Source organism: Dasypus novemcinctus, chromosome 7 (genome assembly GCF_030445035.2).
Source record: "Dasypus novemcinctus isolate mDasNov1 chromosome 7, mDasNov1.1.hap2, whole genome shotgun sequence".
NCBI lineage: Eukaryota > Metazoa > Chordata > Mammalia > Cingulata > Dasypodidae > Dasypus > Dasypus novemcinctus.
This window is the reverse complement of record NC_080679.1, coordinates 136,985,952-137,007,136: the sequence shown is the minus strand read 5'-3', so window position 1 is coordinate 137,007,136 and position 21,185 is coordinate 136,985,952. Positions and strand designations below refer to the sequence as shown.

The window sequence follows — 21,185 nt, the reverse complement described above, 5'->3', positions numbered from 1 at the left end:
TTCATTACTCCTGAAGGAAAAACTGGGATATATTTCTAATTTCTGCATACACATTTCTGTGTACGAAATCCCCTCCAGTACATGTGTCTTTACATCCCACAGGCAATAATAGATTCTGTGATCAACTTGCCATTGAATTTGGCTTTGGATTCTTAAAAAATTTATCGATTTATTCCCTCCCCCCATTGTTTGCACTCACTGTGTCTTTTCATTGTGTGCTCATCTTCTTTTTAGGAGGTGCCAGGAACCTCCCATGTGGGAGGGAGGTGCCTAATCGCTTGAGTCACTTCTGCTCCCTGATCTGTTGTGTCTCTTATTGTGTTTTCCTCCTTGTGTCTCTCTGTTGCATCATCTTGTTGTGTCAGCTCACTATGCCAGCCCGTCACATTGGCTCGCTGTCTTGTTCATCTTCTTTAGGAGGCACCAGGCACTGAACCTGGGACCTCTCATGTGGTAGGCAGGAGCTCACCTGCCTGAACCACATCAGCTTCTCAAGGCATTGAATTTTAAAATGAAGTTCTGTAAACTTTACATGCACAGGCTTTTCTCATTGCACCCTGATTTCCAATGGACTGTGTGCTCTTGGAAAAGAAGAATGAAGGACTGCTTCTCCTCCAGGTACAGCTGCTTGGCACCCACTCATCTCCCCACCCACAACCAGATGGAGCACTTAAGGTTGAGTCCACAGGAGTCAACTGCTGCCTTGTGCCCAGAGCTTGCTGCTGGGGTTTGTGCACCGACGTGCAGGAAAATGCTTTGGAACTAGCTTGCCAGGGGGAAATATGCTTTCTTGGGCTCAGGCTTCTCCCAAGACCCTGACTGGGGCCGTGTGGACAGAGCACTGGCCACAGGAGTCCTGCCCCGATGTGCCCCTGTACCCCCCGGGTTGATGAAGCCTGTGACTGGGGCCAGGCCTTCTTGTGGTGGGGGACGTGTGCGGGGAGTCCTGCCCCTCCAGGGGCTATGGATGCTTCCAGATGGAGGGACCCAGGCCGAGGGCCAGCCTCTCCCACAGACTGCCTGAGTGTGGGCACTGGGGGGCACAGCCCTGTCCACCAGGTGGGGCCCCGACCTTACCAGCTGGGCACCTGGGCTCGGGCTCCCCCAGGGACACTGCTCCCTCTGACCCCAAGTCTCCTTTGAACGGAGGGGACAGACCAGAGGTCAGGAGGTATGGGGTGATGGGGAAGGATCTGGAAGCCGAGGCCTGAGCAGGATTGGGGTGGGGGAGAAAAGAGGGCAGCGTGTGCTTCTGCACGGCCCTGGGACCTGGTGGTCAGCAGGCTGGCCGGTGGGTCTGGAAGGCTGATCTGTGGTCCAAGCGCCAGCCCAGGGCTGCTGGTGCCCAAACTGACACAGCTGCCTGGCCCCGAGGCCACTTCTGTCTCCTAGTGCAAACTAGGAGCGAGGCCGGCACCGGCCCGGGGACACCCTGGGGTCCTCCCACAGGGCCCTGCTGCTGTGGGGTCCCAGGTCCAGGTCCAGAGGGCCGGGCCCTCTGGATGTCTGCCCACACTTGGCCCTGAGCCCAGGCACGTGCGTTTCTGCGGGCAGCGTGAGAGCAGAGCGTGCCTGGCCCAGCCCCGCTGGGGGCCCTGCGTGCTCCCACAGTGCTGCACCAGGAAGCGAGCACCCTCCAGGCTCCTGGCGCCTGGCATCCTGCGAGGGTGGGGACAGCGGCTCCTCAGCCCTGCACTTCCTGGGTCTGCCTGCTCAGCCGCCAGGTGCAGGCCTTCGTGGGGTCCAGAGCAAGCCCCGCCCCCACCCCACCCCCCGCAGGTGGAGGGAGGTGTGGCCACAGGCCCTGGGCTGCACCATGCTTGGGCCCCGGGGGGCCGTGCAGGCAGCCTTCCTCCCCACCAGCGCCTCCCCGAGGCTCAGGAGAGGGCCCTCCTCCCCCAGCCTCCCGCTCCAGGAGCTGCCTCAGGGGCCTGCCAGCCCCCACCCGCACTGCCTGGCTGGCTTGGAGTTTGAGTCCCCTCTGTGCCAAGTCCTGCCTTTGTGATTTAGGAGCATGAGGTGAGTCTTAACAACCATTTCGATGTGTCATGATGATGGGAACGAGCGTTGTTGGGGGGGAAAGGGGGGGTGGGGGGATGGGGTTGAATGGGACCTCACATATATATATTTTAATGTAATATTATTACAAAGTCAATAAAAATTAAAAAATTAAAAAAAAATTCTGAAACAATGAAAATTACAGAAAAGATCCAAGTCAGGTACAGGCATCTTTTTTTTTTTTTTTGAGGCATCCGAGGCCTTAAAGTCTTGCCCCCCACCCAAATATATTAGCGTGTATGCCCATCATTCTCCTGCCTAAGCACAATGCAAACACCAGAACTCGGGCAGCAGCGTCCTCCCAGACCCCAGCCCAGCTCCTCCCGTCACCCAGCCACGCAGGGGCCTGGCCAGAATCGCAGGCCGTGTGGGCAGGGCCCCCGCCGGGAGAGACTTCAGACTCCGGGGCTGCATGGTAAGGGCCTGCGGGCTCCCTGCACCGCTGCAGCACCGTGCCCCGGCGCGGCCGGCCTCTGGTGTGCCCGCTGGAAAGCCACCCTGCCCCAGGACGCCGGCCGCTGCGGGCCCTCCCACCCCCGCCCCGCGCAGAGCCTGCTTCCTGCCCAGGGAGGAGCTCAGGCGCAGCGAGCGTGGGGCGGCTCTGCGGGGTCAGAGAGGGGCGGCAAGGTTTTTAAGTTAGTTTTATTGAGCCAGGCCGGGATGGACGTGGCCTCAGACGGCAGGGAGCCCCAGGTGGGGCGCCGCGGGAGCGGGCCGAGCCGCTGGTCGTCACAGAGCCGGGAGGTGGGCCGTCAGCAGGAGCAGGGCCTGTGAAGGCACAAGGCACAGGCAGACCCAGGGCGTGTGGGTGGTGGCCGGGGACCGCGGGAAGGTCACCCTGGGGGGCGGGCTCGGGCTGGGAGCCGTCTCGGGTCTGGGGACCGCGGTCCGGTTCTGGATGTCCCGGATCCACCGGGAGAAGGAGGTGATCCTGGTGAAAACGCTGGGGCCAGCGGGAGGCCGGCAGTCGGCGCTGAAGCTGGACACCCCCGCCAGGTACCAGGTGCTGTTCACGGCGCAGTTGAGGGGGCCCCCAGAATCTCCCTGAGGAAAGAGAGGGCATCAAAACGGGGGACGGGGGGGGGGCGAGAGATGCAGTTCAGGGGTGTGGCGAGACCACCCTCTCCTCCTCCAGGGGAGAGAGTGGGGAGCAACGGGGGGCATTTCTAGGTCCCACCTGGGCTGCGGTGGTTTGGAGCTGAAGGGCCCTCCAGAGAACCGCGCTCTTAAACCCCGCTCGTTCCTGTGGGTGGGAACGCCTCGTAGCCAGGACGCTTCCACGAGGCGACTACAGTTAAGGTGGGCAGACACCCCCGGGAGGGGTCTTGGTCCTATTGCTGGAGTCCTTACAAGCAGAACGAAGTTCAGAGAGAGCGCGCCACTGGAAGCGAGACGCTGAAGGTCACGGAGCCTGGAAGGAAACCGAGGCCGGGAGGGGCCGCCATGCGCAGCGCCGTGTGACAGGAGCCTGCGCCCAGGGACCGTGAGCAGCCACCCCGGAACGCCAGTCCTCAGGGGGACAGCATCTCCCTGACGGCACGAGTGTGGACTTCTGGCTTCACAGTCACGAGCCCCTACATCCCACTGTTTAAGCCACCCATCGCATGGTATTCACAGTCACGAGCCCCTACATCCCACTGTTTAAGCCACCCATCGCATGGTATTTACAGCCATGAGCCCCTACATCCCACTGTTTAAGCCACCCATCGCATGGTATTTACAGTCACGAGCCCCTACATCCCACTGTTTAAGCCAACCATCGCATGGTATTTACAGCCATGAGCCCCTACATCCCACTGTTTAAGCCAACCATCGCATGGTATTTACAGCCATGAGCCCCTACATCCCACTGTTTAAGCGACCCATCGCATGGTATTTACAGTCACGAGCCCCTACATCCCACTGTTTAAGCCACCCATCGCATGGTATTTACAGTCATGAGCCCCTACATCCCACTGTTTAAGCCACCCATCGCATGGTATTTACAGCCATGAGCCCCTACATCCCACTGTTCAAGCCAACCATCGCATGGTATTTACAGTCACGAGCCCATACATCCCACTGTTTAAGCCAACCATCGCATGGTATTCACAGCCATGAGCCCCTACATCCCACTGTTTAAGCCAACCATCGCATGGTATTCACAGCCATGAGCCACTACATCCCACTGTTTAAGCCAACCATCGCATGGTATTTACAGTCATGAGCCCCTACATCCCACTGTTTAAGCCACCCATCGCATGGTATTTACAGTCACGAGCCCCTACATCCCACTGTTTAAGCCACCCATCGCATGGTATTTACAGTCACGAGCCCCTACATCCCACTGTTTAAGCCACCCATCGCATGGTATTTACAGTCACGAGCCCCTACATCCCACTGTTTAAGCCACCCATCGCATGGTATTTACAGTCACGAGCCCCTACATCCCACTGTTTAAGCCACCCATCGCATGGTATTTACAGTCACGAGCCCCTACATCCCACTGTTTAAGCCACCCATCGCATGGTATTTACAGCCACGAGCCCCTACATCCCACTGTTTAAGCCACCCATCGCATGGTATTTACAGCCACGAGCCCCTACATCCCACTGTTTAAGCCACCCATCGCATGGTATTTACAGTCACGAGCCCCTACATCCCACTGTTTAAGCCACCCATCGCATGGTATTTACAGTCACGAGCCCCTACATCCCACTGTTTAAGCCACCCATCGCATGGTATTTACAGTCACGAGCCCCTACATCCCACTGTTCAAGCCAACCATCGCATGGTATTTACAGTCACGAGCCCCTACATCCCACTGTTTAAGCCACCCATCGCATGGTATTTACAGCCACGAGCCCCTACATCCCACTGTTTAAGCCACCCAGCGCATGGTATTTACAGCCACGAGCCCCTACATCCCACTGTTTAAGCCACCCAGCGCATGGTATTTACAGCCATGAGCCCCTACATCCCACTGTTTAAGCCACCCATCGCATGGTATTTACAGTCATGAGCCCCTACATCCCACTGTTTAAGCCACCCATCGCATGGTATTTACAGCCATGAGCCACTACATCCCACTGTTTAAGCCACCCATCGCATGGTATTTACAGCCACGAGCCCCTACATCCCACTGTTTAAGCCACCCATCGCATGGTATTTACAGTCACGAGCCCCTACATCCCACTGTTTAAGCCACCCATCGCATGGTATTTACAGTCACGAGCCCCTACATCCCACTGTTTAAGCCACCCATCGCATGGTATTTACAGTCACGAGCCCCTACATCCCACTGTTTAAGCCACCCATCGCATGGTATTCACAGCCATGAGCCCCTACATCCCACTGTTTAAGCGACCCATCGCATGGTATTTACAGCCACGAGCCCCTACATCCCACTGTTTAAGCCAACCATCGCATGGTATTTACAGCCATGAGCCCCTACATCCCACTGTTTAAGCCACCCATCGCATGGTATTTACAGTCACGAGCCCCTACATCCCACTGTTTAAGCCACCCATCGCATGGTATTTACAGCCATGAGCCCCTACATCCCACTGTTTAAGCCACCCATCGCATGGTATTTACAGTCACGAGCCCCTACATCCCACTGTTTAAGCTACCCATCGCATGGTATTTACAGTCATGAGCCCCTACATCCCACTGTTTAAGCCACCCATCGCATGGTATTTACAGTCACGAGCCCCTACATCCCACTGTTTAAGCCACCCATCGCATGGTATTTACAGTCACGAGCCCCTACATCCCACTGTTTAAGCCAACCATCGCATGGTATTTACAGTCATGAGCCCCTACATCCCACTGTTTAAGCCAACCATCGCATGGTATTTACAGCCATGAGCCCCTACATCCCACTGTTTAAGCCACCCATCGCATGGTATTTACAGCCATGAGCCCCTACATCCCACTGTTTAAGCCACCCATCGCATGGTATTTACAGCCATGAGCCCCTACATCCCACTGTTTAAGCCACCCATCGCATGGTATTCACAGTCATGAGCCCCTACATCCCACTGTTTAAGCCACCCATCGCATGGTATTCACAGCCACGAGCCCCTACATCCCACTGTTTAAGCCACCCATCGCATGGTATTTACAGTCACGAGCCCCTACATCCCACTGTTTAAGCCACCCATCGCATGGTATTTACAGTCACGAGCCCCTACATCCCACTGTTTAAGCCACCCATCGCATGGTATTTACAGTCACGAGCCCCTACATCCCACTGTTTAAGCCACCCATCGCATGGTATTTACAGCCATGAGCCCCTACATCCCACTGTTTAAGCCACCCATCGCATGGTATTTACAGTCACGAGCCCCTACATCCCACTGTTTAAGCCAACCATCGCATGGTATTTACAGTCATGAGCCCCTACATCCCACTGTTTAAGCCAACCATCGCATGGTATTTACAGTCATGAGCCCCTACATCCCACTGTTTAAGCCACCCATCGCATGGTATTTACAGCCATGAGCCCCTACATCCCACTGTTCAAGCCACCCATCGCATGGTATTTACAGTCATGAGCCCCTACATCCCACTGTTTAAGCCACCCATCGCATGGTATTTACAGTCACGAGCCCCTACATCCCACTGTTTAAGCCACCCATCGCATGGTATTTACAGCCATGAGCCCCTACATCCCACTGTTTAAGCCACCCATCGCATGGTATTTACAGCCATGAGCCCCTACATCCCACTGTTTAAACCAACCATCGCATGGTATTTACAGCCATGAGCCACTACATCCCACTGTTTAAGCCACCCATCGCATGGTATTTACAGTCACGAGCCCCTACATCCCACTGTTTAAGCCACCCATCGCATGGTATTTACAGTCATGAGCCCCTACATCCCACTGTTTAAGCCACCCATCGCATGGTATTTACAGTCATGAGCCCCTACATCCCACTGTTTAAGCCACCCATCGCATGGTATTTACAGCCATGAGCCCCTACATCCCACTGTTTAAGCCACCCATCGCATGGTATTTACAGCCATGAGCCCCTACATCCCACTGTTTAAACCAACCATCGCATGGTATTTACAGCCATGAGCCACTACATCCCACTGTTTAAGCCACCCATCGCATGGTATTTACAGTCACGAGCCCCTACATCCCACTGTTTAAGCCACCCATCGCATGGTATTTACAGTCACGAGCCCCTACATCCCACTGTTTAAGCCACCCATCGCATGGTATTTACAGTCATGAGCCCCTACATCCCACTGTTTAAGCCACCCATCGCATGGTATTTACAGCCACGAGCCCCTACATCCCACTGTTTAAGCCACCCATCGCATGGTATTTACAGTCACGAGCCCCTACATCCCACTGTTTAAGCCACCCATCGCATGGTATTTACAGTCACGAGCCCCTACATCCCACTGTTTAAGCCACCCATCGCATGGTATTTACAGTCACGAGCCCCTACATCCCACTGTTTAAGCCAACCATCGCATGGTATTTACAGCCATGAGCCCCTACATCCCACTGTTTAAGCCACCCATCGCATGGTATTTACAGCCATGAGCCCCTACATCCCACTGTTTAAGCCACCCATCGCATGGTATTTACAGTCACGAGCCCCTACATCCCACTGTTTAAGCCACCCATCGCATGGTATTTACAGTCACGAGCCCCTACATCCCACTGTTTAAGCCAACCATCGCATGGTATTTACAGTCATGAGCCCCTACATCCCACTGTTTAAGCCAACCATCGCATGGTATTTACAGCCATGAGCCCCTACATCCCACTGTTTAAGCCACCCATCGCATGGTATTTACAGCCATGAGCCCCTACATCCCACTGTTTAAGCCACCCATCGCATGGTATTTACAGCCATGAGCCCCTACATCCCACTGTTTAAGCCAACCATCGCATGGTATTTACAGCCATGAGCCCCTACATCCCACTGTTTAAGCCACCCATCGCATGGTATTTACAGTCACGAGCCCCTACATCCCACTGTTTAAGCCAACCATCGCATGGTATTTACAGCCATGAGCCCCTACATCCCACTGTTTAAGCCACCCATCGCATGGTATTTACAGCCATGAGCCCCTACATCCCACTGTTTAAGCCACCCATCGCATGGTATTTACAGCCATGAGCCCCTACATCCCACTGTTTAAGCCAACCATCGCATGGTATTTACAGCCATGAGCCCCTACATCCCACTGTTTAAGCCAACCATCGCATGGTATTTACAGTCACGAGCCCCTACATCCCACTGTTTAAGCGACCCATCGCATGGTATTTACAGTCATGAGCCCCTACATCCCACTGTTTAAGCCAACCATCGCATGGTATTTACAGCCATGAGCCCCTACATCCCACTGTTTAAGCCACCCATCGCATGGTATTTACAGTCACGAGCCCCTACATCCCACTGTTTAAGCCACCCATCGCATGGTATTTACAGCCATGAGCCCCTACATCCCACTGTTTAAGCCACCCATCGCATGGTATTTACAGTCACGAGCCCCTACATCCCACTGTTTAAGCTACCCATCGCATGGTATTTACAGTCATGAGCCCCTACATCCCACTGTTTAAGCCACCCATCGCATGGTATTTACAGTCACGAGCCCCTACATCCCACTGTTTAAGCCACCCATCGCATGGTATTTACAGTCACGAGCCCCTACATCCCACTGTTTAAGCCAACCATCGCATGGTATTTACAGTCATGAGCCCCTACATCCCACTGTTTAAGCCAACCATCGCATGGTATTTACAGCCATGAGCCCCTACATCCCACTGTTTAAGCCACCCATCGCATGGTATTTACAGCCATGAGCCCCTACATCCCACTGTTTAAGCCACCCATCGCATGGTATTTACAGCCATGAGCCCCTACATCCCACTGTTTAAGCCACCCATCGCATGGTATTCACAGTCATGAGCCCCTACATCCCACTGTTTAAGCCACCCATCGCATGGTATTCACAGCCACGAGCCCCTACATCCCACTGTTTAAGCCACCCATCGCATGGTATTTACAGTCACGAGCCCCTACATCCCACTGTTTAAGCCACCCATCGCATGGTATTTACAGTCACGAGCCCCTACATCCCACTGTTTAAGCCACCCATCGCATGGTATTTACAGTCACGAGCCCCTACATCCCACTGTTTAAGCCACCCATCGCATGGTATTTACAGCCATGAGCCCCTACATCCCACTGTTTAAGCCACCCATCGCATGGTATTTACAGTCACGAGCCCCTACATCCCACTGTTTAAGCCAACCATCGCATGGTATTTACAGTCATGAGCCCCTACATCCCACTGTTTAAGCCAACCATCGCATGGTATTTACAGTCATGAGCCCCTACATCCCACTGTTTAAGCCACCCATCGCATGGTATTTACAGCCATGAGCCCCTACATCCCACTGTTCAAGCCACCCATCGCATGGTATTTACAGTCATGAGCCCCTACATCCCACTGTTTAAGCCACCCATCGCATGGTATTTACAGTCACGAGCCCCTACATCCCACTGTTTAAGCCACCCATCGCATGGTATTTACAGCCATGAGCCCCTACATCCCACTGTTTAAGCCACCCATCGCATGGTATTTACAGCCATGAGCCCCTACATCCCACTGTTTAAACCAACCATCGCATGGTATTTACAGCCATGAGCCACTACATCCCACTGTTTAAGCCACCCATCGCATGGTATTTACAGTCACGAGCCCCTACATCCCACTGTTTAAGCCACCCATCGCATGGTATTTACAGTCATGAGCCCCTACATCCCACTGTTTAAGCCACCCATCGCATGGTATTTACAGTCATGAGCCCCTACATCCCACTGTTTAAGCCACCCATCGCATGGTATTTACAGCCATGAGCCCCTACATCCCACTGTTTAAGCCACCCATCGCATGGTATTTACAGCCATGAGCCCCTACATCCCACTGTTTAAACCAACCATCGCATGGTATTTACAGCCATGAGCCACTACATCCCACTGTTTAAGCCACCCATCGCATGGTATTTACAGTCACGAGCCCCTACATCCCACTGTTTAAGCCACCCATCGCATGGTATTTACAGTCACGAGCCCCTACATCCCACTGTTTAAGCCACCCATCGCATGGTATTTACAGTCATGAGCCCCTACATCCCACTGTTTAAGCCACCCATCGCATGGTATTTACAGCCACGAGCCCCTACATCCCACTGTTTAAGCCACCCATCGCATGGTATTTACAGTCACGAGCCCCTACATCCCACTGTTTAAGCCACCCATCGCATGGTATTTACAGTCACGAGCCCCTACATCCCACTGTTTAAGCCACCCATCGCATGGTATTTACAGTCACGAGCCCCTACATCCCACTGTTTAAGCCAACCATCGCATGGTATTTACAGCCATGAGCCCCTACATCCCACTGTTTAAGCCACCCATCGCATGGTATTTACAGCCATGAGCCCCTACATCCCACTGTTTAAGCCACCCATCGCATGGTATTTACAGTCACGAGCCCCTACATCCCACTGTTTAAGCCACCCATCGCATGGTATTTACAGTCACGAGCCCCTACATCCCACTGTTTAAGCCAACCATCGCATGGTATTTACAGTCATGAGCCCCTACATCCCACTGTTTAAGCCAACCATCGCATGGTATTTACAGCCATGAGCCCCTACATCCCACTGTTTAAGCCACCCATCGCATGGTATTTACAGCCATGAGCCCCTACATCCCACTGTTTAAGCCACCCATCGCATGGTATTTACAGCCATGAGCCCCTACATCCCACTGTTTAAGCCAACCATCGCATGGTATTTACAGCCATGAGCCCCTACATCCCACTGTTTAAGCCACCCATCGCATGGTATTTACAGTCACGAGCCCCTACATCCCACTGTTTAAGCCAACCATCGCATGGTATTTACAGCCATGAGCCCCTACATCCCACTGTTTAAGCCACCCATCGCATGGTATTTACAGCCATGAGCCCCTACATCCCACTGTTTAAGCCACCCATCGCATGGTATTTACAGCCATGAGCCCCTACATCCCACTGTTTAAGCCAACCATCGCATGGTATTTACAGCCATGAGCCCCTACATCCCACTGTTTAAGCCAACCATCGCATGGTATTTACAGTCACGAGCCCCTACATCCCACTGTTTAAGCGACCCATCGCATGGTATTTACAGTCATGAGCCCCTACATCCCACTGTTTAAGCCAACCATCGCATGGTATTTACAGCCATGAGCCACTACATCCCACTGTTTAAGCCACCCATCGCATGGTATTTACAGCCATGAGCCACTACATCCCACTGTTTAAGCCACCCATCGCATGGTATTTACAGTCATGAGCCCCTACATCCCACTGTTTAAGCCACCCATCGCATGGTATTTACAGCCATGAGCCCCTACATCCCACTGTTTAAGCCACCCATCGCATGGTATTTACAGCCATGAGCCCCTACATCCCACTGTTCAAGCCACCCATCGCATGGTATTTACAGCCATGAGCCCCTACATCCCACTGTTTAAGCCACCCATCGCATGGTATTTACAGCCATGAGCCCCTACATCCCACTGTTTAAGCCACCCATCGCATGGTATTTACAGCCACGAGCCCCTACATCCCACTGTTTAAGCCACCCATCGCATGGTATTTACAGTCACGAGCCCCTACATCCCACTGTTTAAGCCACCCATCGCATGGTATTTACAGTCACGAGCCCCTACATCCCACTGTTTAAGCCACCCATCGCATGGTATTTACAGTCACGAGCCCCTACATCCCACTGTTTAAGCCAACCATCGCATGGTATTTACAGCCATGAGCCCCTACATCCCACTGTTTAAGCCACCCATCGCATGGTATTTACAGCCACGAGCCCCTACATCCCACTGTTTAAGCCACCCATCGCATGGTATTTACAGTCACGAGCCCCTACATCCCACTGTTTAAGCCACCCATCGCATGGTATTTACAGCCATGAGCCACTACATCCCACTGTTTAAGCCACCCATCGCATGGTATTTACAGTCACGAGCCCCTACATCCCACTGTTTAAGCCAACCATCGCATGGTATTTACAGTCATGAGCCCCTACATCCCACTGTTTAAGCCAACCATCGCATGGTATTTACAGCCATGAGCCCCTACATCCCACTGTTTAAGCCACCCATCGCATGGTATTTACAGCCATGAGCCCCTACATCCCACTGTTTAAGCCACCCATCGCATGGTATTTACAGCCATGAGCCCCTACATCCCACTGTTTAAGCCAACCATCGCATGGTATTTACAGCCATGAGCCCCTACATCCCACTGTTTAAGCCACCCATCGCATGGTATTTACAGTCACGAGCCCCTACATCCCACTGTTTAAGCCAACCATCGCATGGTATTTACAGCCATGAGCCCCTACATCCCACTGTTTAAGCCACCCATCGCATGGTATTTACAGCCATGAGCCCCTACATCCCACTGTTTAAGCCACCCATCGCATGGTATTTACAGCCATGAGCCCCTACATCCCACTGTTTAAGCCAACCATCGCATGGTATTTACAGCCATGAGCCACTACATCCCACTGTTTAAGCCACCCATCGCATGGTATTTACAGTCATGAGCCCCTACATCCCACTGTTTAAGCCACCCATCGCATGGTATTTACAGCCATGAGCCCCTACATCCCACTGTTTAAGCCAACCATCGCATGGTATTTACAGCCATGAGCCCCTACATCCCACTGTTTAAGCCACCCATCGCATGGTATTTACTTTGGCAGCCAGAAAACTAAAACTGATTTTGATACTGGGAGAGCAGGAGGTGCCACTGCAAATACTAAAAATGCAGACATGGCTTTGCAACTGGGTAGTGGGTAGAGGCTGGAAGAACTGTGAGTGGCTTGCTAGCAAAAGCCTACGTTGCTCTGAAGTGACTGCTGGTGGACATGCAGATGCTAAGGTTACGTCTGATGAGGACTCAGAAGGCAGGGATGGATGTGCTACTGGAAACCGGAAGAGAGGTGGTCCTTGTTATACAGTGGCAGAGAACTCGGCAGAACTGAGTTCTGACATCGGATGGAAGGCAGGACTTGAAAGTGATGGACCTGGAGGCACAGCTGAGGAGACTTCCAGCCTAAGTGTGGAAGGTGCGGCCTGGCCTCTCCTTGCCACCAGAGGACTAAACCGTGGTGTCGGGAGCAGTACACCAGAAATGGCGGGCCTGGGCGACGCAGAGCCAGTGCAGGGGCCAGGCAGGTCTGGTGGTGCTCTGAGGCCAGTGCCTGCCCTGTCGGCCCCATCGGACCTCATCTGTCCATCTGAGGACAGAGGGCAGGAGACGCGGGCAGCGCAGCCTCCAGGGACCAGAGGGGATGCTTCAGAAGGCTAGGGTGAGCAGGCCGGCGGCACCGCGGACAGGGAGCCCAAGGTCTGATGAGCTGCCTTGAAAAGACAGACTGCTGGTCCCCTGGAGGGGAGCATCTGGCGGAACAGCAGGCACCTGACGGCAGGGCCGAGGCAAAGAAGAGGCACGAAGCAGAGATGCCAGCCCAGATGCCCTAGTGTGCGCCCAGGAGGAGGGGAGACCCCAGCCGTGGGGAGGAAGGCGGGGGGCCAGGGAAGGGTGCAGGCAGGGGATTTTAAGCTGGCGGACACGGCAGTGTATTTTTGAGCTGCTGGGGATGACTGAGAAGAGACAGAAAGCAAGAAGGAAGGTGCAGGGGAGGGAGCGGAGGCTGCAGGGGGGCTGGCCCGGGACGGGAGTGGCGAGGGTCAGCGTGGCCAGAAGATAGCGCGCCCCCGCGGATTGCTTCTCTGTTCCCCGCTGAGGCGAGCCTCCGAGGTGGAGAGGTCGCCTGTCACCCAGTGTGGGGCCCTTTCTCCAGGGGCTGAGCCACAGGGGTCCACTCAGCCCCCAGCCGGGCTGGGCAAGCTGCACCGACTCTCAGACCAGCAAAGAAAACTGGCCGAGGACGCCGTGTCTTCCGCGCGGAGAAGACAAGGCAATCACTCGAGTGCGTGTGAGTGGGGGTAGGCGAGGAGGGGTGGACTTGAACGGTGGAGAGGGACGCGGTAGGGCCATGGAAGGCCGTGGCTTGAGCCCTTCGAAGGCCCAGCCCCGCGTCTGCCCTCCACGAGAACCCCGCGGCACCTGGCCAGCAGCACCCCCGTTCTGAAGGCGCAGGGCCAGCACGCGGCGGAACGGCCACCTGGGCCGGGGTGTGTCCCGCTCCACCGGGACAGTGCACCTGCCCCCTCAGGGCTGTGTTGGTAAAAAGCCCTCTTGCCTCCCCCAGCCCCACATGGGGGTGAAGAGCGGCTGGGAGCCCTGGGGGGCGGAAGCAGGAGAGGACAGGGAGGGCTCAGGCCAGCTGCGCAGCGGCTAGGGAAGGCGCCGGGCGTGCACGGAGGGCCATCCGCCCAACGCCGGCTTCAAGCCAGGCAGCTGGGGACCAGGGAGGGTCCTGCAAGTGTGGGGGGCTGTTGAAGACGGGGTGGGCGGGAGGGCAGCAGGCCCCGGCGGGCAGGCGGGCCCACGTGCCCCTCTCCGTCCCAGGGCTGTGGCCTCTCAAGAAGAGTGGCCAGGTAGGCCAGCCTGGGCTCGGGCCCCTGCGGCCAGAACTCACTTCCGTCTTGGGCTGCAGCTGAGCCTGAACTGGGCGAGGGGTGGGGGTCAGTGGACGGGGAGGCAGGAACCACCCACTTCGGGCCGGGGGCTCCCCGGGCCCAGAGAGCTCTGGGGCCGCGTGAACGCAGCCTCGGCCAGCCCACCCCGTGCCACCCCTACCATGGCCTGAGGGGCCAGGGCAGAGTGAAGGGACAGCTGGAGGGACCCAGCAGGGGAGGGGGCAGAGCCTGGGTCCGCTGCTGCCTCCCCCACGCAGGAGTCCTGCCACCCCCCGCTGGGTGCTGCTGCGGGCTCGCTGGGAGGCATGCGCGGGTGCTCGCAGGGCCTGACTGCCGCCGTGCGTCCTGGCCTCGGGCTGCCTGTTCCCCCTTTCTGGGCCTCAGTTTCCCCACCACAAAATGGAAGTGGGAGAGAACATTCATGGTATATATAGCCAATAATGGACTCATGCCCAGAATATATAAAGGGGTCCTGAAATAACCCAAGAAAAAAAGTGGCAAAAGAGGCATAAAAAACAAAAAGAAAATTGGCAAAGAGGCAAGAAATGTATGAGAGGATACTTATCTTCGTTGCTCACGAGAGAAATGAAAATGAAAAACCCCAGGCGAGGGTTAAAATGGAGAGGCGGACCTCGCAGTCCCAGGCGGGAATGGGGACCGCTTGGTGGCCGCGGGGCCCGGGGAGGGTGAGGCTCGGCAGGGCCGGCTGGGAAAACGGCGGGTCAGTGTCTACGCGGGGCGTCTATGCCGCGGCAATTCCACTCCCAGGTCCCCACGCCCGACCCGGGGTCGACAAGGCCCGGAGGCTCCTGGCAGGGCTGTTTGGGACGGCCCCAGATGGACAGGCCCCAGAGCCCACCGACAGTAGAACGGGTACATGGAACGGTCGTCCGTTCAGGGTGGAACGTCCACAGCCGCGAGCACGAGCAGGGCAAACCGCAGAGCGCCGGTCTGACCTCGTAAAGACAACACCGACCGGCCGGGAGCAGACGGAGACCGCCCGCGGGATTCCACGCACACCAGCCCAAACACGGGCCCGGGGCCGTTCAGCGTCAGCGCGGGCTGCTCGGGTGGCGGCAGCGACAGCGGCCCTCGGCGGGCTGGTGGCGGGGGCGCCTCCATTTCTAAGTCAGCAGCAGCCCCTGGAGCCAGGCCCGCGCGGGCGTTGGAGAGGAGCCGGGGCCGGGGCGGGAGGTGGGGCGGCCGAGGAGGGCGCCGCGCCGGCCAGGCCGGGCCCTGGTCAGCGGGGGCGGCCAGGGCCTCACTCACGCGGCAGATGGACCTTCCCACGATGAACTCCACGGCGCACACCATCTTCTCGTCCACCTTGTAGGCGTCGCGGCTGGGAGTCGGCGGCTGGAAGAAGCCTCTACAGAACTCGTTGTCTACGATGCCCACCTCTCCCTCCTGAAGGTCGTAGGGCATAGTCAGGAACTCTGCAGGAGGACGGAGGTCGGAGCCGCTGCGGGGAGGCTGTTGGGGCTGGGGGCTAGCTGCGCAGGCAGCAGAGGGCGGAGGGCAGAGCAGGGCCAGGCCCGTGGCGGGGGAGGCCAGAGGCCGAAGGAGCCGGCAGAGGAGCGCGGCTGGAGCCGGCAGGGCCTCCTGGCCAGGCCTGGGGTGTGGACCCATGGGGGCCGCAGGCTCAGGCACGTGGGTGGGCCTGGAGGGGCCGGCTGTGGGCAGGGGGCAGCACTGCGGCTGTGGCCCAGCCTGCCCCCAGGGGCGCGGGCTTCGTGGCCGCTCCCCGTGGACCGTTTCCAGAGCTGGCCCCACGTCTGTCCTGGCAGCCCCCACAGCAGCACGACGTGCCGAGGGTGGCTCGCCCTGCAGAGCGTGGCCCTCCCGTCCACGCACGAAGGCAGGCAGGACTGGCTCGGGGGAGCGGGAGGAGGCGCTCTGTGCTGGTGGCCGCTCCCACTGACCCTGGACTCAGACGCACCCCTTTCGTGCCCCTCCCCCAGGGACGAGGCTCAGAGAACGCCCTGTGCGCGACCGGCGGTCCTCAGAGCAGCTGTCCCGGAGGCTGCTGGAAGCGCGGCTGACTTTCTGGGGGTGGGCGGATGCTGGCCCCAGCCTGCAGCCTCCAGCGGGGAGGCCTCACACGCCCCCGAGGCCGTCGGCCAAGCCCTCCCCAGCTGGGCTGAACCAGCGTCCTGCTTTTTCTCACTCAACGTTACCCTTTCCCTAAATTGAAAGCATTCACTCGTGCAAAAATCTTTGTCCCACATTTCTCCTCTCAATCTAAAGATATGCAAGCCCGTGAAGCTGGCAGAGTGGGCACATTTTACATGAAGTGTGGGTCCCGGAGGTAAATGTTTTGCAGTCACGAACACCCCGACGGGGCCCCACTTTGTCTAACTGCTACGCCCGAGCACCTTGTCCAGCAGGGGACAGGCCAGAGCCAGGCGGGACCTCGGGGTCAGGGACGGCTCATGGCGCCAGGGGCCCACTGCTCGGAACCCTGGAGTTAGGAAAGGTTCCGCGGGAAAGAACCCATTTTCCTAATGGCTGAAGGCAGAGCCGCTCGGATTTCTGAGCCATGGAACCACGAAGCTCAGAAGGCGGTGCCGGGCTGGAAGGACCCATGGCGCCAGCTCACACCTAAGGGCGAGGCGCAGGCGCCCGTCCTCGAGGCTGCACACCTCCCCCCCCAGGCCTTTCTCACTGTTCTCGGTGAGCATCCCCCAGCCGGTGATCCAGCAGGATATGTCCACGTTCAGCACCAGGTCGGGCGCGGGCACGCAGGCGGGCTTGACGTGGGTGGAGTACGTCACAGGCAGGTGCAGCTGCAGCAAGGCCAGGTCGCTGGCCGTCGGGGAGGCCCTTTGGTAATCTGGGTGGACGATGACCCGACTCACGCTGGCCTGGAGGCTGTGCGAGGAGGGGTTGTGCAGCTGCTGGTATCCCAGCAGGACGTGGTAGTCCTGCGCATCCCGGGACCTGCGGCGAGAGGCTGCCTCAGCGCCGCACCCCTCAGCGCCACGCAGGCCCCCGCCCTCTTTTCCTGCCCCCAGCACCGGGGAGCCCTTCTCGCCAGCTGGGTCTGGTCGCTGCCCACAGCTTCGGGACAGGTCTTGAGGAAGTTTCTGATGGCTCCCCCAGCTCAAGAAGCAGAGAAAGACTTGGGGTGCTCCCACGCATCCCCTCGTTTAGAGGAGACTCGGCCCAGCCCCAGCTCAGCTCCCCTTCCCAGGCCTTTCAGTGAAAGTTGGTGAATCAAATGGAGCAGCGCCAGAATGATCTTCTTCTGGACTCCAGAACCTAAGTCACTGGCCGTCCCCGCCCCGTGTGTCCTTTGCTGTGGGTCCCTTTCCCCGGATGCCACACGTCTGAATTCACACCACAGCTCCTCGTCCTGCACGACAGGCACCTGAACTCACTCCTCCCACTCCTGAGAAGATGAGAAGCTTCGGAGTGGGCTGGCATCTCTGCAGCCCCCAGGGGCCTCCCACGGGGCCCGACACTCCTGAGGGCTGAATGGACGAATGGAACCCAGCCGGCACCTCAAGGCCAGCTGGTGCCAGCAGCTGCGGCCTCCCGACTGGGAGTGCAACGTCCTCCCATCGCTCTGGGTGCGGCGAGCCCGCAGACCCGAGGGGGGCCCAGCACCCGCAGCGCCTGCAGCACGCCCGCACCCTGGCTGCGGAGCTGCACGTGTTCACAGGAGGGATGGGAAGAGCCAGACACCTCCAGGCAGGCCCGTGCCCAGTGCACGGGTGCGGGCCCAGCGGGCTCCAGCAGGGGCCTGGTGGCCTTCCCACCCGAGGGACCACGGCGCTGGCCTTCCAGGGGTCCCAGAACACTACTGGCCTCGGAGGCAGGGGTCCTGCCGTATCACTGTGACTGAAAACCGGTGCCTGGACCAGGGCGGGGGATGCCGCACACCCACTGCCACTTACAGGCGGGAGACAGATCCGCTGAGAACCTGCGGCACTCTCCAGGGCCGGGCAGGGCGCAGAAGCCAAGCCCATCCGGAGTGGGGACGGCCTAAGGTTTCTCAGGTTTGGGGAAGATAATAATAGGCTGAAGATAAACAATAGGCTGGAACTAGTGTGCTTCAGTATCACTGATAATCACGACTAGAATTCCACTTCCATTTAGCTATTTAAGTGCATGTTTACAGGAAAGCAACGGAGACAACCAAGTCGCCAGGGCAGGTATCACGAAGGGCGGGGGTGGGGGGGAGGATGGGCGACAGCTTCCCCCACCCCCCAGGGAGAAGCGAGGCTGTGCAAGGCCTTTGCTGACACGTGGGGAAGGGGCGCCAATAGAGGCCGGGTCTCTCGGGTCTCCTCTGGCCAGAGAATCATAGGCTCGGAGATGGCACAGGCTCTGGAATAGCAAGTGCTTTCTGCGAAGTGGCAGAACGAGGCCCTGCACCGCGTCCCTGACGCCCGGCCCGTGTGTCCACCCTTCATTCCTGTGCTCACACACCCCTCCACCTGCCTGGTGCAAGACAGACCTGCTCCTGCCCCAATAGGCACCCTGCGAGAGGACAGTCCAAGAGCTCAGCTGGACGGGTACCTGTCTGCGCACGGAGGACCCTCCACAGAGGGCACCCACCCAGTCTGGCCTGGAAGGGGATGGCGTTTCAGGCAGAGTGGACCGGTGGGCCAAAGGCAGGGGCCGCAGTGCACAGCGGGCACCTAGCAGCAGCAAACTATGGCAGGACAGAGCTGGGGACAGCCACCCTCTCCTCCCCCGCAGCCCCGCGGCCCGGCCCGCGTGGGAGACCAGCACCTTTGGAAGCAGTGGGCCGCTGAGGCGACCCAGTGGTGATCGATCAGGGTGGCTCCACAGATGTGCTGGCCCCGGTAGAGCAGGCTGGCCTGCCACGGCCATCGGGCCTCCGGGGCCTTGTTGCCACCGAAGATCTTCCCGACGGGCGTAGGTTTCCCACACACTGGGGAGAGAAACTCGTCAGAGGGCCCCTGCGTGAAGGGCCAGTCCATGGGGCACCCGAAAGTAAGCATCGAGGCGACCCAGGTAGGAAAGCTGACGCGTCCCGGACCCCATCGTGCGACAGCTGCGCTGAGGAGTGACTCCTAGCGCCGTGGGGGGTTCTGAAGGGGGGGAAGCAGCTACAGTGGGCACAGCCCAAAGGAGGCATCTCCAAGGAAGGTGGCCGGGAATTGCCGGCCGAGGGTCGCCCACACTGCACAAGCCTTCCTTCTCTCAGCTCTGACACCCCAGTTTACAGGTGCAGAGGCCGAGGCTTACAGAGAGGGTGCTGTTTGCTCCCCTGATGCTGACATGGACGTGGCCCTTCACTGCGGCCAGTACCTGGGAGAGACCGAGGCACGAAAGGGGATTGGCGCGAGGAGCTGCCGCGGAGCAGCCCCCCGCAGGTCCCTGTCTGAAGCAGTATGCCATCCTTAGAAAGAAGGGGTGGGGGCGGCGCACAGCACAGGCCTGCGGCCTGGCACCGAGGGGGCGCTGGGGACGGCGGGGGAAGGGCGAGGGGGCGCTTTGGTCTCGGACCTCTCGGAGCCCCCACACTCCCGGCTTCTCCAAACCCTCCCACAGCCCCCACAACCGGGACGCCGCGAGCCCGCCACCGATGCTGGCGTCCCCGTCGCTGCCTGGGGACAGAGGAGGCGGAGGAAGAGAGAGAGGACGCGAGAGCGGGGCGCCCCTCCTGCGCCTCCAGGCAGCCCCCGGCCCCCACGCCCGCAGCTGCGCCCCCCGCCTCGGCCCCCGCTCCCCAGCTCCGGCCCCTCCCGCAGCCCCCCTCCGCACCCACCCGCGGCAGACCTCCCGGCGCCCGGGCCCCGGGCCGCCGCCCCAGCGGGGGTCGGGAGGGGGGCGCGCGGGCTGCCCCCGGGCCTCAGCGGGGCGGCGGCGGCCCAGGGCGGCGGCAGCAGCAGCAGGAGGCGCAGCCCGAGCAGCGCGGCGCGGAGCTCGCAGGCGCCCGGGCGGCCCCGGCAGGTGAGCCGCGCCCCTGCGCTCGCCATGGGCGTCCCCTGCCCGCTGGCCCGCGCGCCGCGAGCTCGGCCGAGCGGCGAAACCGCTGCCCACAACGGTCTTCTGTCCGGCCGGGCCGACTCCATTAGGCCTGGGCGAGCCCCCCGCGGCCCTCCGCGCTGCCATCCCGACTCTCGGTTTCCGTCTCTGGGTCGTCCTTCCATTTTCATTTATTTATTTTTGAGATACGAGGACCTCGTAGGTGGGAAGCCGGCGCTCAACCACTGAGCCACACGGATTGTTTGCTTGCTGTTTGTTTGTTTGTGGTTGTTTTTAGGAGGCACCGGGACCCATCCGGGAGCAAACCCACACAGATTCCCGGGACCTACCAAGTGGGAAGCAGGTGCGCAACTGCGCGAGCCACACCTGCTCCCATCCTTTCGTTTTTAATGGGCAGTAAACACGTTTGCAGCTGTTGGTATCATTCTGCTTCCTGCAAGCAGGGCTTTGGAATCTGACTTCTATTTCGTACCTTCTTCTCTATCCCTTTCGGTCCATGCTGCCAGTGTGTTTGCTGATACCAAC

The 21,185-nt window shown here is 58.3% G+C and overlaps 1 protein-coding gene across 1 annotated transcript; it reads right to left on the bottom strand.

Moving 5' to 3' along the window:
• Positions 1-2,682: 2,682 nt before the first annotated feature.
• On the bottom strand, positions 2,683-20,650 carry LOC131279268 (serine protease 40-like). Its single transcript, XM_058301240.2, has 6 exons — positions 20,440-20,650; positions 20,123-20,278; positions 19,437-19,599; positions 17,362-17,636; positions 15,966-16,132; positions 2,683-3,102 (listed from the first exon to the last, which is right to left on the bottom strand). The coding sequence occupies exons 1-6, from the start codon at positions 20,648-20,650 to the stop codon at positions 2,788-2,790; spliced, it is 1,287 nt and encodes a 428-aa protein (XP_058157223.1). The 3' UTR covers positions 2,683-2,787.
• Between the last annotated feature and the right edge of the window lie 535 nt (positions 20,651-21,185).